The following is a 16,134-nucleotide window of genomic DNA, read 5'->3' on the forward strand; positions in this document are numbered from 1 at the left end:
GTTATGAAGAATAATGTACATTATACAAGAAAAATGATATAATTACTGATTAACACTGCTTCTCTCTTTCAAATGTAGTATTTATTATGCATATTTGCAGTTTTTCATTGATTTTGTTTCATAATTAAATAATATGAACTTTTTTTTGCTGAAGAACTGACATTTCCTCATTATGGGTTCCGTGAGAGACATTATTTCCAGATATTTCATATTAAATATTGATGCATGTGAACACTTTTTCACCTATAGTTCCCTGAGACCCTGACACCAGATATTTCATAGTTTAGGGTAAAGATGGAACATTGTTTCTTTCATCCTGGCTGAATCATGAGCTGTGATTCGACAGCTTTGGCCTGAAATAACTTATGCTGCAAATTTTCTTTTGCAATAAATATTACATAAGATATTCTTTTAAATTAAAAATTGAACCTTATGATAAATCATTACAAAAAAATATATATTTAATTTTAAAATTTGTGTGTTGAATCCTTGGAGCCAAAATTCATTTAACAATTAATAATATAATATGTTCATTAACAATTTATTCTATCAAAAGTTACATTACATTATATTTAGTTTATAGTTTTATTAAAAAACTTAAGTTTTAAAATGAAGCTATATAAATATACTGGATTAAACATTCTTCAAATATTTATAGCTTTGAAACTAAAAACAATAGGGATCTTATTTAAATACGGGCAATTCCACGAAACGTGATCCTGACTCACCAAAAAAAATTTTTTCACATAAATATAGAAACAAACCTTCCTTTTTGACAAAAAAATATCTACACTTTTCAATTCTAGCTTCAATTTTGAGTTTAAAATTTTTTATATCAGATTTTTGCCTTATTTGATAACATTTATAGGAAGTAAAAAAAACGCATTGTTAGTGAAATAAATGTAAGAGCCATTTTTTAAAAAAATAATCATTCATTTGAGGGGGGGGGGGGGTGAGAAACTATCAAATATCATGAACACAGATGCTTTGTTATAATTATATCTTATTATTTTTTTGATAAGTTTTTAAGCCCCCAAAATATGCAGGTCACTTTTCATTGGTCACACACATAATGCAAAAGGAACAAAAATTTTCCTCCAAGGTCAAATTGGAGGACTAGAAGAAAAATATCTCTAACTTGATACATAATACCTGTAACCAGACTTTCATCTTCAAACATTTGGTACAAAATTTTTAGCAAGGCTTTTTGAAAGATGTCACACATTTAACGCTCTTGAATAGTTTTCATCATAAAACCATTTTTTCGTACCATTTTTAGGGGAAAAGTACATTACATAATTCAACTAAAAATATTGTGTGTTGGCACTGAAACAAAGACTCAACAAGTGTTAAAAAAAATAATGATAAAAATAGTAAATAAATAAGAATTGCTTATTTCATACCCAAAGAGCTAAGTATTCGCAATCTGCATAATTTAAGATCAAAAGTACAATATTCTATTTACCTTAAATTGCATTAATATTTTTTGATAATTTTTGGTTTTTAAGAAGAGAAGTGAATAAAACATTCTAAAATAGATTTTAAACCACATGAGTAAATTAATAGTTCGTGATAGTTTATAAGCTTGACATTACTATTTAATTCGTATACAAATAAAAATTAATTTCACTTCATTCTTTATTCTGTGAATATATCCTTTCCATTTAAGTATTTACTGGCGTGGTTGTCGGTAGAGACGTACCGAGTAGCACTTTGGCCGAGTACCGAGTACTCAGCCTTTTACTACTCGGCCGAGTACCGAGTTACCGAGTAACTCGGCCGAGTTTCCCAGTACTAATTATGTTGAAAGAAGGACCACCGACACACACCGATGAATTTTGAACTTATTGAAATAGTAGTATAGACCTCCTTGTCCATATAATAGTATTTAAATTCCTGCTGAAATTTAACTACAAAATTTTGCAAAAATAATATTTTTTAAACTAAAAATGAATAAATAAAAAGTATGACTTATCAAGTTGGAATTAAAAGAAATTATACAAATTTATTCATTATAGGTCTAGTTCGCTAAACATAAATAATTTTTAAAAGCAAAAAAACAAATGTGCAGGAACACTGCAGACACGTTTTTCTGTGTTACAGGGATCGTCTTTTCAGTGCATAACATGTGAACTAAAGAATGTAAAGGCATACGACAAAAAATTCGACTTTTGCTGGTTGCCTTTAAATCAACGAGCTCACATTTTGTGCATTGAAAAAGAAATTCCTCGTAACGCCAAAACACGTGTCTGCAGTGATCCTGCACTGTGCTTCTAACGTTGTTTTATTTCCTTTTATTTTTAAAGCTAAGGTATTTTTATATATCTTATAACTAATTTTAGTTTGTAGCAAAAATTCCATATTTGCACAATTTTTAACAAAAAAGTTTTATTAACTTTCGAGACATTCGAGCCAAGATTTACTCCATTGAAGTATTTCAAACTTCATTATTCTCAAAATTTAAATTTGAATTGTAAATGGTTGAAGAAAATTATATATTCTTGAGATTTTTTGTAAATTTTAATACATTCAATTTTTTGCAACTACTCGGTATTGGCCGAGTATCTGATCAAAATTTGGCCGAGTACCGAGTACTCGGCATATTGGCCGAGTACCGAGTAGTTACCGAGTACTCGGTACGTTTCTAGTTGTCGGTGTTGCATGGTTCACCTTGAAAACAAGAGTTGTGTCAAGTGACGCATTTTCAACAATCAGGCTTAAATAAAAGAAAAACATAGTGTAAAACTTCCCCTCAATGTGTAGAAAAGAGCAATTTTATGCCTAAAAATTTAAATTCAGAGCTTAGACTTTTTTTTTGTTTTCAAAAACTGTTATCATTGTTAATAATAGGCCTAACTATCCCTTTTCACGGATTTTCTGGCAAAAAAATCCCTATGGGGGTCAACGTCCCCATAAGGGGGGGAGGACCAAAATACCCCTGTGAATACTTGAGCATCAAAGAACCTTTGTGCCAAATTAGGCATAGATCCGATGTTAACTAAATTTGAATTAGGAAAATCCCGGGGAGGGGGGGGGGGGGGTGAGTCTCTGCCACCTTTCCCCAGGAAGACAAAAATCTCCATCTGAGTTCCTGAACACTAAATAACTTCTGTGCGCAAATTTGGCAAAGATCCGATGTAAACTGGATTTTTATTTGGAAATCCCCCTCAACTTCTGCACGAGGTCACACACGTAACGCTAACAAAATATTTTTTATTGCTATTGTACGAGCTTTAGAAAAAAAAATATTTATGGAATACTTACTTGGTATACTTAGACACATGCACAAGAAATACTGTTCATTTACCTTTCAAAACTTCACAGGAAATTACAAATACAAATGTGACGACCAGCAACAAGCTCTTGGCCCAGCTAGACTGGTCCTAGTCAATTTATTTGTCTCCAATGAAGATCAATGGCCCTCTTAAAGCTATCCACCCCTTTGCTCATTACCACCTCTTCCGGTAAGTTGTTCTAAGTGCCCACAACCCTACTTCCCTACTAAAGTAGTAGTTTTTCCTTATATCCAGGTTAGTCTGAGATTTAAATAGCTTAAAACAATGACATCTCGTCCTGCTTTCGAAGCAAAAATTTAATCCATTAACATTATTCATTTTGATAAATTTAAACAACTGAATCATGTCCTCTCTGATCCTCCTTTGCTCCAGGCTATACGTATTAAGTCTGGTATCATAATCTAAATCTGAAAGTCCCCTTACTAGTCTAGTTACCTTTCTTTGAACCCTTTCCAATACATAAATATCTTTCCTCAGAAATGGCGACCAAAACTGCACAGCATACTAAATAATATGAGGCCAGGGGTGCCCACAGGGGGGGATTATGGCGCAAGTTGCGCCATCAAAATTTTTGGGGGGGATTTTTTTTTTCCAGAACTTTTTCTTTCTTTAGAACATGAAATTTTTGAATTTTGGAAACAAAAAGTATTTAAACTTATGCAACAAGAAATAGATGCAGTAATAATATTTTTTTCACGTACTCTTCAGGGCCGTCGACAAGAGGGGGGGGGGTGCTACACTCCCCAGTTTTTCAGAAGTGGGGCCGCCAATTTCATTTTAGCGATGAAAACGAACGAAGAGAAAGGGAATTTCTTCGTTGTTTAAAAAAATTAAAATAGTAATTATAAATGAACAATTGAAATAATAGTGACAAAAGAATTTTTTCTGTAAAATTTGAATAGAAAATGTAATCTTTTAAAATACAATTTAGGGACATCCATGATCCTCTTTTATTAAGAGTATCTAAGTAAGAGCCGCGGCTAATGTACGCTTCAAACGTTTTTATTAACGCAAAAAAAAAAAGTATTCAGTACAGTACACGCTTCACTAGACCGCAGAGTGGGTACGTCTGCCCAGTCGGAAACGATGGGCTCGGCTCAAATTAAAGTATTGTGCATAGACTAAAATTAACGTATGGGAGGGAGGTAAGGCGACAAAACTAACATGGTGCACGCCTTGTGTCTCGGGGCCCTGGTTATATAAAACTATGCTTCATAGTTCTTCCGTAAAAAAAAAAAAAAAAAAAAAGATAAATAGGACAGCTTCATTAGAACAGCCCATAGGATAGGGTTCGTCGAAACATTCCCATACGTTTTTGTTTTTTTTTTGGATGAAAAACATTGTCCTGAAAATCATTGCTAGTGGAGAAAAATGTATGGGCCGCTGAAATAAATTTGAAATAGAGAGAAAAAAATAATAATAACAGTTAAATGCAAAGAGAGATTCAAAGTATTGTAATGAATACTCACACCAAAAGTTCTAAATTTTTGAATGTAAAAATCGTAAGTAAATCAAAGTTTGATTAAGAGATACAGGTGGCATATTTAAAATAAAATGAAGTGGAATAGAGACCTAAGGTATCGCAGAAAATTATCACATCTGTTCAAAATGATAAAAGTCCTTTTTCCAAGGCCGCAAACGCTTGTATTGCAAGAAAGCAAAAATATTAGGGGGGAAATTGAAAGTTTTATTATGGAAAATCTAAGCAAATAATAGTGTTTGGCAAATAAAAATTGGAAGAAAATATTACCACAATATGTTTATCAGTAATTAAAATTGACAATGAAGATAGGAGGAACGTAGCCAAACTGAAAGGAAGAGTGGGGAACTCCAAACCCTTCTTTTTACGTCCCCAAAGCTGGCCTGGAAGTGAGTTTTTAAAATTTAGGTTTTGAAAAAATTTCGGAAAAATGTTCTCAAACCCCATGCTTTAACCTAACGTCATTAAAGATGGCCGACACCTGAGTATTTAGGACTGCAACTTCGAAAAACCATGAGAGTGCTCCCAATGTAACCTCCGAGAAACGCCCTCTCAATTAATCATTCAGCCTCATTCAAGGTCGAATAAATTTCGTCCTTTGAACTTTAATTTAAAAAACTCCCTAAGTTGTCCTGAAACTGTCGTCCTCCAAATATTACCGAAGATCCTCAAAATTTCATTGTTAAGGTTTCAATTTAGAAAATTTTTCGGGGGAGAGATCTCCAAAACATTCTACCCCCCCTAACAGTATTAATAAATCGTCTACGATTGCTTTAATTGAATTTCAATTATGAAAATTTGCCATGGGAGGACTCCAAATCTCTCCACCCATTAACATTAATAAAATTCTTCTAAAACTGCGGTTTCTACGGATCGAAATTTTTTTCGAGACAATGCCTGTCTCTCTCTCTCGCCAACATCATCGAAAAATGTCTTAAATCTCGCTCTTAGTGCTTCAATTACGAAACATTTCTGGTCGCAAGCCCCTTCAAAACTCCCCCCCCCACCTTTTATCGAAGGTTGGTTTAAATTACGTTTTCGGAGCTTTGATTTCAAGAAACTGGCGGTGCAATAAATTTTAACAAAAAAGCCTACAATCGCGTTTCTAAGACCTCAAAATTTCAAAAAATTTCGGGTGAGTACACATCTCTCTCCCCCTTAATATCACCATAGATCGTCTAAAACCGCATTTTTCGAACTACAATTTTAGAATTTTTCCCGGGGGAGAGCCCCTGGACCCCCCTTTACAAGTTACAATTACAAATAATTCACAATTAGGAATGTATGCTTGAAGTTTGCATTTTGAAAAATTATAGAACGATGACCCCGAGTCTCTTCCTCCCTTAACATCACCATAGATCGTCTAAAACTGTTTTTCTAATAACAGTCTTGAAAATTCCCGAGGGAGAGCCCCCGGACCCCCTCTTCTGAATATTATCCTTACGATTATTTATATTACTAGTACTAAGGTCTAGTAATATGACTATCCCTGCTAAACCAGAAGCCAAATCTTCTCTCTCTCTCTGCATATTCGAACATGCGTTTGAAAAGATTAAGGGGCCGCCAAAAGCGTATCCCCCCCCCCCCCCCGCAGTTTTTTGAAATAGCGACGGCCCTGGTACTCTTTCCAAAATTTAATGACCGTGTCTCTTTTTCAATTAAAGGAGCATCACAGACGGCATGGAGTTTGTGTCCGTTTCAGAGCTGGATAACACGATTTGATTTCTTTTCAATATCTTATAAATTTTCTGGAAGTAGCATCTGCATGATGAATACGTGTGACAGTGATGAGAGGGAGGGAGGTCAAAAATGTTTTATTGTTTGTTTCTGACCAGTACGCTCTAGTCTTTCATTGATTCATTTGCACCTTGACAATCGTTAAGAACTAGTTTTGAAGTCCCTCCTATCGACAACTAATATATTTTCTTCATTAAATAGCTTAAGCTTTACTCCCATCTTATCTACCATTTTTAAACAGATTGTTTCAATTTATCATTAGATGATTTTTATTAAAACTTTTGGTGATGTTGGGTTTCGCTGATGGAAGTAGAACAGTCTGTTCTTAAGGTGCTTAAATTATTTTTCGTAAATCATATTTACTTTCTTCCATATCTGATATGTATAGAAGGATATTTGATTCGTTAAAATTCTCGAGTTCTGATTTTCGATGTGTGCAGAATAGCTGAATTCATTTTTGAGGATTTCCGAAAAATATCCGTCATGTGTGATCCATCTTTTTTGACTATGAGACTTCAATTTTGGAAAACTTCCATAAGAGCGCCCCCCCCCCCCCCCACTGTAACGCCAGAATGACACCCTCTTTATCATCAAGAGTCATCTAAAACTGCGTTTCTAGTAATGCAATTTTGAAACATTTATAGGAGAGATCCCGTGATTCCCCCCTCTTTCCTTAATACGATCAAAGACAAGTCTAGAACTGCGTTTTTGGAGTATCAATTTTAAAAAATTACCTGGGCACCGAAATTCACCTTCCACTAACATTAACTGTGTTTCTAAAGCTACAAGTTCGGAAATTTAAGTGGAGCGCCCCTCTCCTTCCTCCCCATTCTCGTCAACATTAAAAAGTCGTCTTAAATTTGGTTTTTAGGGCTTCAATATCGAGAAAATTCCGAGCTTGCTTCCGAAAACTCTTTCTCTTAACGTCACAAAGGTCGGCTACAATTGCGATTTTTGAACTTCAATTTCAGAAAACTGCTTGTCCCCTAACCATAGATAGTGTTTTTAAGACTTTAATTTTGAAAATTTTCCAGGGACGAGCCCTAGGATCTCTTCTTTCCTTAACATTACCACAGACAGTCTAAAACTGCGTTTTTAGAACTACAATTTTGAAAGTAAAGGAAAGCCCTCCTTAACACAACAGTCGACTATTTATAATTGCGCTTTTAAAGTTTCAATATTGAAAAATTGCCGGGAAGGGGCCACCAAACCTTTTATTCCACTAACATCACCAGAGATCGTGTGAAACTGGTTTTAAAATTACAATTTCGAAAATTTTCTGGGGGAGAAATCCCCGAATTCCCTATCTAAGTGACAATAAATTTCCGTTTCACGGTACATATTGTATACATCTAGTAATGACTCAATTCCAAGCCAGAAAGTTGTCCCTGTAATTATTCATACGTTTGAAATAATAATATTAATAATTAATAATAAGGTGTAGCAAAATTCAGGGGTACCCAAAAACTTGTTTACTAAAAGTCCATGTTTTAAAATTAGGGAAGGCAAGGCAGGTCAACAATCCAAAAACATTTCAGTTCAAGTAGTATTTGTTAGCGTTACCCCCATCCGCCCCCCCCCCCGTCCCCGTGAATTTGACTGGAGATTAAACACTCTAAAAACTTATGTTTAACCCAATTTGAAAGAGAGAAAATTTTTGGGGGGGAATTTGTGCCATTGGGCTTGGGGGGGATGGGCACCCCTGTATGAGGCACAGCTTTTTTTTCAGATTTTCCGAGTCACACACATAACACTGCATTTTAAATTCTATAAAAAGAAATTTGTATTATCCTAGGAAAAAAACACTGCCAGCTAAAAACTCTTACATATTTTCTGTAACTCCAATTGAAACTATTAAGAAATATTTAAAAAATATCATATTGGTTTTTATTGTTTTCGTTAAGAAAATGTCAAAAAGTCACGCATGTAATGCTGGAATGGCCCATACAAGGTTCAGATATGTGACTAAGGAAAATCCTTAAATAATTTGTTTTAAAATTATATTTTATTTAATAATTATATGTATTAATCTGACAACATATTCTTTTTCTTTTTACATATTCTTTATAATTTGTTTTAAAATTATATTTTATTTAATAATTATATGTATTAATCTGACAACATATTCTAACTCATTTTATATTCATTGCTCAAGATTATCAACAGTAAACCAGGATTGTAAAAATGCAGTCTGCATCTGCATGATGCAGATAATTGTTAATACATTTAATAAAGTACATTTTAATTTTTTGTGTAAATCAAAATATGAGGAAGGTTCCAGGCCATTAGTAACACATCCATCTTAGATCTACATTCTAAATATTTTTTCTTTATTATTAAAATCCAAAAATTGATTCCAGATTAGTTCATTAATGTAAATTTTTTCTAGATTAATACTTGAAGTAATAGATTATATCAATTGGATATTATAAACATTAAATTGAAGAATATGCCTTTAAATAATAGTCCAAATAATGCTTTATGTTTTTTTATTCTAATGAAAAATGAGAAACATTTGCTTTTCTGGTACTACCAGTGCTAAGCAAACGTAAAATTTTAATTGGTGATACATATTAATTGAAAAAAAAAAAGTAAGCTGAAAATGTTGAAAAAAACTAAGAGTAGTGAAGTATATATGAAGATTTACATGATGTTATATGCATTTATTGCATGGGCGCTAGGGTGGGCCGAAAAAAACTTTTTTTTGGAAATCTGGTTTTTGGATAGTGCGGAAAAGTTGCTATATGGGCCCGTTATTACCCATAAAAAATTTCGCTATATTTGCTTAATATTTAGCCGGCGCTATTTGACCTTTTAAAATAACTGAAAAAAGGGCAAAAATGCACTTCTTTCCAAAAAAAAGGGGGGTAGGGGTCAAAATTAAGAGTTTGAAGCTAGTTTCAGCAAACATTAGAAGTATCTGTCAGTGAATTAGTTAAAATCCCCAAAGACTTTTATACATTTCGTAGAATATTTAGCTACGCTCCTTTAAGACTGAAACATGAGAAAAAAAAAATTTAAAGTAATTTCAAAATAAGTAAATACTGAAATGTTACTCAATACGTTACTTAGAAAAATCAGTGGAAATTCAATTAATTTTATGCGACATTTGTACGCCAATTTTAAAAAATGCACACACTAAAATAAAAAATAGTTACATAGGATGCTAATTTTTTAATCTTCGGTTCCAATTGTTTCTCCTGGATAATAAACGGCGCTAACTGCTTCTATTATTCCTAAGATTATTTTTTGACTATTTTATATATGTTTGACTTTCTATGCCTCATACAAATTTAGCAGATCTAACTGGCACTTCAAATAGAGCAGTTGCTAAAATTGCTACAGCAGTTCTCGCTGATTTTGACTTAGTTTCTCCTAAACAAATATATATATATATATATATATATATTATATATATATATATATATATATATATATATATATATATATATATATATATATATATATATATATATATATATATATATATATATATATATATATATATATATATATATATATATATATAGTCGATAAACAAAGTAAGGAGGGAAGTTGATAAAAAAAGGAGCGAGCTAAGAGAAAGGGATTTAAGAGCAGTTAAAGAGGCAGCTATAAAGAGTTTGTATTTTGACGGCCGCAAGGATGACACCCTTCAAAAGACATCTGGCCATCAAAAATTAGCATCTGAAGCACATGTAGCACTGATAGAAAAACCAGGTAGCAAGTACATAGGTCATTTATCACTAATAGTTGGTGAAAGTTCAAAAGAACTTTCGCAAGGTATTATAGGCTTTGCAGAAAAGTATAATATAAGCTTTCTTAACTAATCGTTTATTGGATGCGACGGAACAAATGTAAATACGTGATGGAAAGGTGGAGTAATTTGTTTACTTGAGACATATCTCAAAAGACCTTTACAGTGGAACATATGTCTGCACTGAGTTGCCACTGAGGCATCTTATTCTGGAATTGGACGGTTGTACAAAGGGCCCACATTCATATTCTGGAGTTATCGGACAACTTCTTAGAGATTGCGGAAAAAATCCGTGGTCAAATTTGATAAAATTGACTGCAATCTTCTGGTTTTGGACATGGAAAATATAAAAAATTTAAGCACTGAACAACAATATTTGTATAGAACCTGTCTTACTGTAAAAGATGGTAGTTGTCCTTCTAGCGTGGCTGACAGTAGCCCAGGCAAACTCAGTCATGCGCGATGGCTGACAACTGCAAACCGTTTGTTACGCTTGTATATAGGCTCCAGAAAATCTTACAATGCTTGTAAAGTATGTAATGTTAGTTTATGCTCCAATGTGGTTTGAAATAAAAATGAAAAGAAATTCAATATTTTTTTCATTTTTCTCCAATTTTTGATGTTGGAAAGGAGCGGTTAAATGCTCATTAAATTCAATGAAACATTTTATGGGCTAGAACTGGCTCATTATATAACATTTTCGGTGCATTCCAGCAAAATGTTAGGAATTTAGTTTTGGAAAAAAATTTCGACAAAAATACATTTTTCCCTTTTTTTCTCGGTTTTTCAGTGTCAAATAGCACAGGCTAGATATTTTTTAACATCCAAGAAATTTTTTGTGAGTGCTAACTAGCTCACTACGCAACTTTTGCTCGCTATCCAAAAATTGATTTTGAAAAAAAACTTTTTTTGGCTTATTTCAGCCCACCCTAATGGGCGCCCATATGCAAATTTGAAAGGGGGGCGGGCTCAGATATTTTAACCATGGTTTAGTAGGATATTTTCCCCATGGAAGCAGATTTCAGAACTGATGAGAGTCATTAAAAATTTGACATTTTAAATATTTTATTCATTAATGGCTGAAGAAGGAATGTTTTTACATTTTTGGAAAGAAAAAAGTACTAAAAGCAAGAAAGTTCTAATTTCCAGGGGGGGGGGGGGCTCAGGCCCCCTATATGGGTGCCCTTGATTTATTGTGCATTTAATGCCAAAACAACATACTGAGCAGCTGAAGCTGCGGCCATTAGTTGGCCAAAGCTTCAGTATTCAGCACTTCGTGCCATCTCTATTATAAGGGATTGAAGCACGTTAGACTGCAAGGCAACATCAGACCAATCTCAATAATTTTAATACTATTAATATTTTTTATTAAAAGTTATGACCAACAAATAGCCTACAGATCCAAAATCATATGATATAATTACCTTTTACCAATATATTGAAAAAATTTATTTCAGAAACATGAATTTCTCAGCACTGAAAAAATTTATTTTCAGTGCTGAGTAATTTTCTTAAGTAGGTATGCAACTAATTTTTTTTAAATGGTTTCCAAGAAGAATGAAGTTTATCTCTTAAATTAAGTTATTTTAGTTTATCATTATTTGTAGTTTCTTTATTTTTTGTCATAAAGAAAAAAATGACATTATTTATTCAGACCAAGAATCCGGGTTATGTTGGTCCACTTTTAAACCCACAATTAAGTGTTGTCACAGAAAATTATTCCAAAATTTTAAAAGAATTAGAAAAGCAAACTTTTAGTAATAGCAACAGTAAAATTGATAAAGACCCAAGTTGTCCTTGTTCTTGAGAAAATGTTGATGGTTCTGGCATAAATAGCAGAAAACGAGAAACTTCTGCCGACTGTTTTTCATTTGAACCTTTTGAAAATTAAGTGTTGTCACAGAAAATTATTCCAAAATTTTAGAAGAATTAGAAAAGCAAACTTCTAGTAATAGCAACAGTGAAATTGATAAAGACCCAAGTTGTCCTTGTTCTTGAGAAAATGTTGATGGTTCTGGCATAAATAGCGGAAAACGAGAAATTTCAGTCGACTGTTTTTCATTAGAACCTTTTGAAAATTAAGTGTTGTCACAGAAAATTATTCCAAAATTTTAGAAGAATTAGAAAAGCAAACTTCTAGTTATAGCAGCAGTAAAATTGATAAAGACCCAAGTTGTCCTTGTTCTTGAGAAAATATTGATGGTTCTGGCATAAATAGCAGAAAACGAGAAATTTCTGTCGACTTTTTCTTTAGAACGTTTGGAAAATTTAGTGTTGTCACAGAAAATTATTCCAAAATTTTTGCGTTATGTTCATTAAAGTTTCAAAAAATGCTAATAGTAGAAATTTTTTGAAACTATTTAGCTAGTTAATTTCCAATTTATAGTTGTGTGTGTATCTAATTTTTACAAATTGTCACTTACCAGAGTTGTGCACTAACAATTTATAAATGTTTTTCTCATTTTTGAAATTAATTTTATTTTTTGCATATTAATTGCTTTTTTTTTTTTTTTTTTTTTTGATATCAGGTACAATTTGAAAATGGCTGGATCATATTCTAATGGATACCAGTACTCATCGTCATACGGCACCGACAATACTTCAGGCAGGTTTAGTTGATCCTATCTACTATTTTATTTATAAAATGTATATTTTATATATTTTGCAAAAATATATTTTTTTTCACCCCATCAAAATTTTAAATCCTTTTACAACTTTTTATTGTACTGTGGCTTAAGTGTAAAACTGTTTTCTTACGTTGTGTTTACTGTTTCTGTCTCAGCACTCAGAACATTTTGCTTTTGAAGTTCAAACTAATTTCCAATTAACACTTGTTTAAATATTAGATTGTAACTCTTCAACTGTAAGAATTTTTAATGTGTGGTATTTTTTATTTAAAAAAAATATATTGTATTGGCTATTGGGTGTGTTTACGTAGAGCACTGGTTGCACCGTTCGGTTGATTTGATGTGTGAGTGTCCATACGATATTTTTAATAGTTTTTATCAACCGGTAGCTATGTTAGAGCACCTGAATAGTCCTTGTTTAACTGGTTTCTCTATTCAAACACACCTTATATCCAGGGGCGGCAATATGGGAGTCGAGAGGGGGAGGTTGCACCCCCCAATTTTTGAGAGGAATGATAAAAAATGAGCAAATTCAATTTACGTAAATCGCGAATCAAAGTTTAAGAAAAACAATATTGCTGTTTCTCTGTAATGGTTGATGAAACTCAACACATTTCTAGACATGAGAAATTGTTTTCCCGTTTTTTAAATTATTAGAAATGTATCAAACCTTTACCTGCCTTTTCAGAATAGAAAAAACTGATGAAGAATCATGGTTAATTTTCACTAAAGACATAATTTCCTCATATAGGCTAAATATCTCGTTCTTGTGTGCTCTGTGTAATGATGGTTGTAAGAGGCCTATGCAGTGGTGTGGCTGCATGATTTTCAGAGGAAAATGCTTTGATATATTACATTCATTGTTACGGCTTATATTTTAAGTGTGTCTATTTAATGAGTGTTCATCATTTTCTTCTTCTAAAAACACATTTCAGTTGCTCAATGCATAGCATGCTTTCATAGATACTCTTTAAAAATACATACTATTTTTAAGAAAAATGTCTCACATCAACAAATATCTTTTCTGGGGGCTCTTTAACTATACAATCTCCTCCCATATAATGATTACTTGCTGTTAGCCAATATGTGTTTTTTTCCATGCTGAGGTAATTCATATTTAAGAAATTCAACCTGCCAAATGAAAAGCTGAATTGCTGCCCCTGCCCATATCCTCAGGGTTCGTACGGGTCATGGAAATCCTGGAAAGTCATGGAAAAAGAATAAGCAAATTTCAAACCTGGAAAAGTCATGGAAAATTGAAATTTTCATACAAAGTCATGGAAATTTATTTTAGGTCATGGAAGAATGTCCTGGGCAAGGTTTAAAAAACAATAGCTAAAAGAGCATTTGAAATCTTGAGTAATTTAACAGTATTGCTCATAAAAATTGTTAAAACTGGAAAATTGAACTATCCTGAAAACAAATCTGAATTTTAAAATCACATTGCATCCACTTCTGTAGTAGCCGCTTGTTTTTTTTTTTTTTTTTTTTTGCAGTGTTATTTTAGTGCTTCGACATCACTCATTTTGAATTTACTATTTTCAACACTTTTTATATTCTGTAGTAGCAAACTTGCACGTTCTTGATTTCGCCCACTCAAAAAACGCAATTCCATTGCATCCGAGTTAATTTCCATCACTCATAAAACCTTATAATTAAATTTATCAAAGTTTATCTTTATTTGTTGAAGGTTTTAGAAAATGAAGATCTGTAGTCAGACCATAGAATACTGAAACGCTGGAATTCTAATACTCTGCCCAACATTCGGCCCGCAAAACTAATCCATGCAATTCAAAGCTATTTTCAGTGTTGGGAATCAAACTATTTTCTAGAATTTCTGAACTTATTAATTTAAACTAATATATGCATTTGAAAGTGTGCAAGTAAGTAAACAATTACATTTGAATCAGAAGATTTATTCACTACCTACTGATTTTTTTTAAAATATCTGGTGTAGAAACTAGAAACATGAAGTAACTAAAGAACGTGGCTTTACTATACTGTCAAGTTATATGGATGATAAATGCACTATTGACATTAAAAGGCAACTTTTGAAGCAAATTGATTGAAACTTAGTAATGACTCATTCAACCTTTGACGCATTCATTATTATCCTGCCTGTTTATTAAAAAAAAAAAAAAGGGCCTTTAAGCATCATTATATTCCATTCACTGCATTTTTATTTTCTTTACATTTGTATGAAGACAAATAAGAATAGTTTACATGCAATATATCAGACAGTACAGTTATCACATCCAAAAATATTGCATGCAGGTTGGTATATTACATGCAGGTTGGTATATTACATGCAGCACTAACTTGGGCGATAACTTATTACTAAGAATAGTTTAGTTTTTTAGGTGTACGCTGATATTTTTTCAATTACAAGTGATTTGATGAGGTAGTGGCATTCAAGAGTAGAAGTTCTGCTAGTGCTCGTTTAAAAAATTGGCAAGTTTGATATTAAATAGTACTATTGTCTTCATGTAATAAGGTCATGAATATTTTTATGAAGTCATGAAAAAGTCTTGGAAAAGTCATGGAATTTTTTCATCCAAATAGAGTATGAACCCTGATCTTTCCTTCTCTTCTCTTGCGTTTGTGTAGAGCAACTGGTTGACTGCAGTTGGTTGATTACATGACAGCTAATGACGTCAGAGTGGTTATTAACCGGAATTCTAAAATGAACTGATTTAATAAATGATTTTGTTAAAAAATTAATTTGATTAAATTAAATTGATTTAAATCAACGATTTAAAAAAAAATCATTTGCTGTAAATCATGATTTACATCAAGCAGATTTAAATCAACGAACCCTGCTTTTTGGTGGAATATTTTTGTTACAGCTTCTCACTAGTTTTGATGACTTAACTAGACACAATTTTTTTTAACGAAAAAGATTCTTGGGTGCAGTTATTTATCGCATTTGCTACCATTATCGCTACATCCAAAATCAAATTTTAGATATTAAACATGTATACATAAACTAAGCCTACAAGGTTGCTGGTATTCTCGTCAAATGTTTTGCTTCATGTTGCATTATTTTAGTTCACATTTTAAAACACTTTTGTATTGAAACATTTATTTTTTTCTCCTTATCATTTGTCTTGCATAATGTTTTCATGTGTAAATCTTTTTAGGTGGCTATGCTGAATTTTCAAACCTGTCGGAAACTATTAAAACCAATATTCAGAAAGTATCTCAAAATGGTGAGTTTTAAATTTATTCTTGATACAT

The 16,134-nt window shown here is 32.4% G+C and overlaps 1 protein-coding gene across 1 annotated transcript in view; it reads left to right on the top strand.

Moving 5' to 3' along the window:
• LOC129219745 (syntaxin-7-like) overlaps nt 1-16,134 on the top strand; it is a 47,174-nt gene that overhangs the window by 1,129 nt on the left and 29,911 nt on the right. Inside the window, exons 2-3 of the mRNA XM_054854036.1 lie at nt 12,799-12,875; nt 16,038-16,106. Of these exons, the coding sequence (XP_054710011.1) occupies nt 12,812-12,875; nt 16,038-16,106 (133 nt within the window). The 5' untranslated portion in view covers nt 12,799-12,811. The remainder of the gene's footprint in view (nt 1-12,798; nt 12,876-16,037; nt 16,107-16,134) is intronic.

Source organism: Uloborus diversus, chromosome 4 (assembly GCF_026930045.1).
Source record: "Uloborus diversus isolate 005 chromosome 4, Udiv.v.3.1, whole genome shotgun sequence".
NCBI classification, from domain to species: domain Eukaryota; kingdom Metazoa; phylum Arthropoda; class Arachnida; order Araneae; family Uloboridae; genus Uloborus; species Uloborus diversus.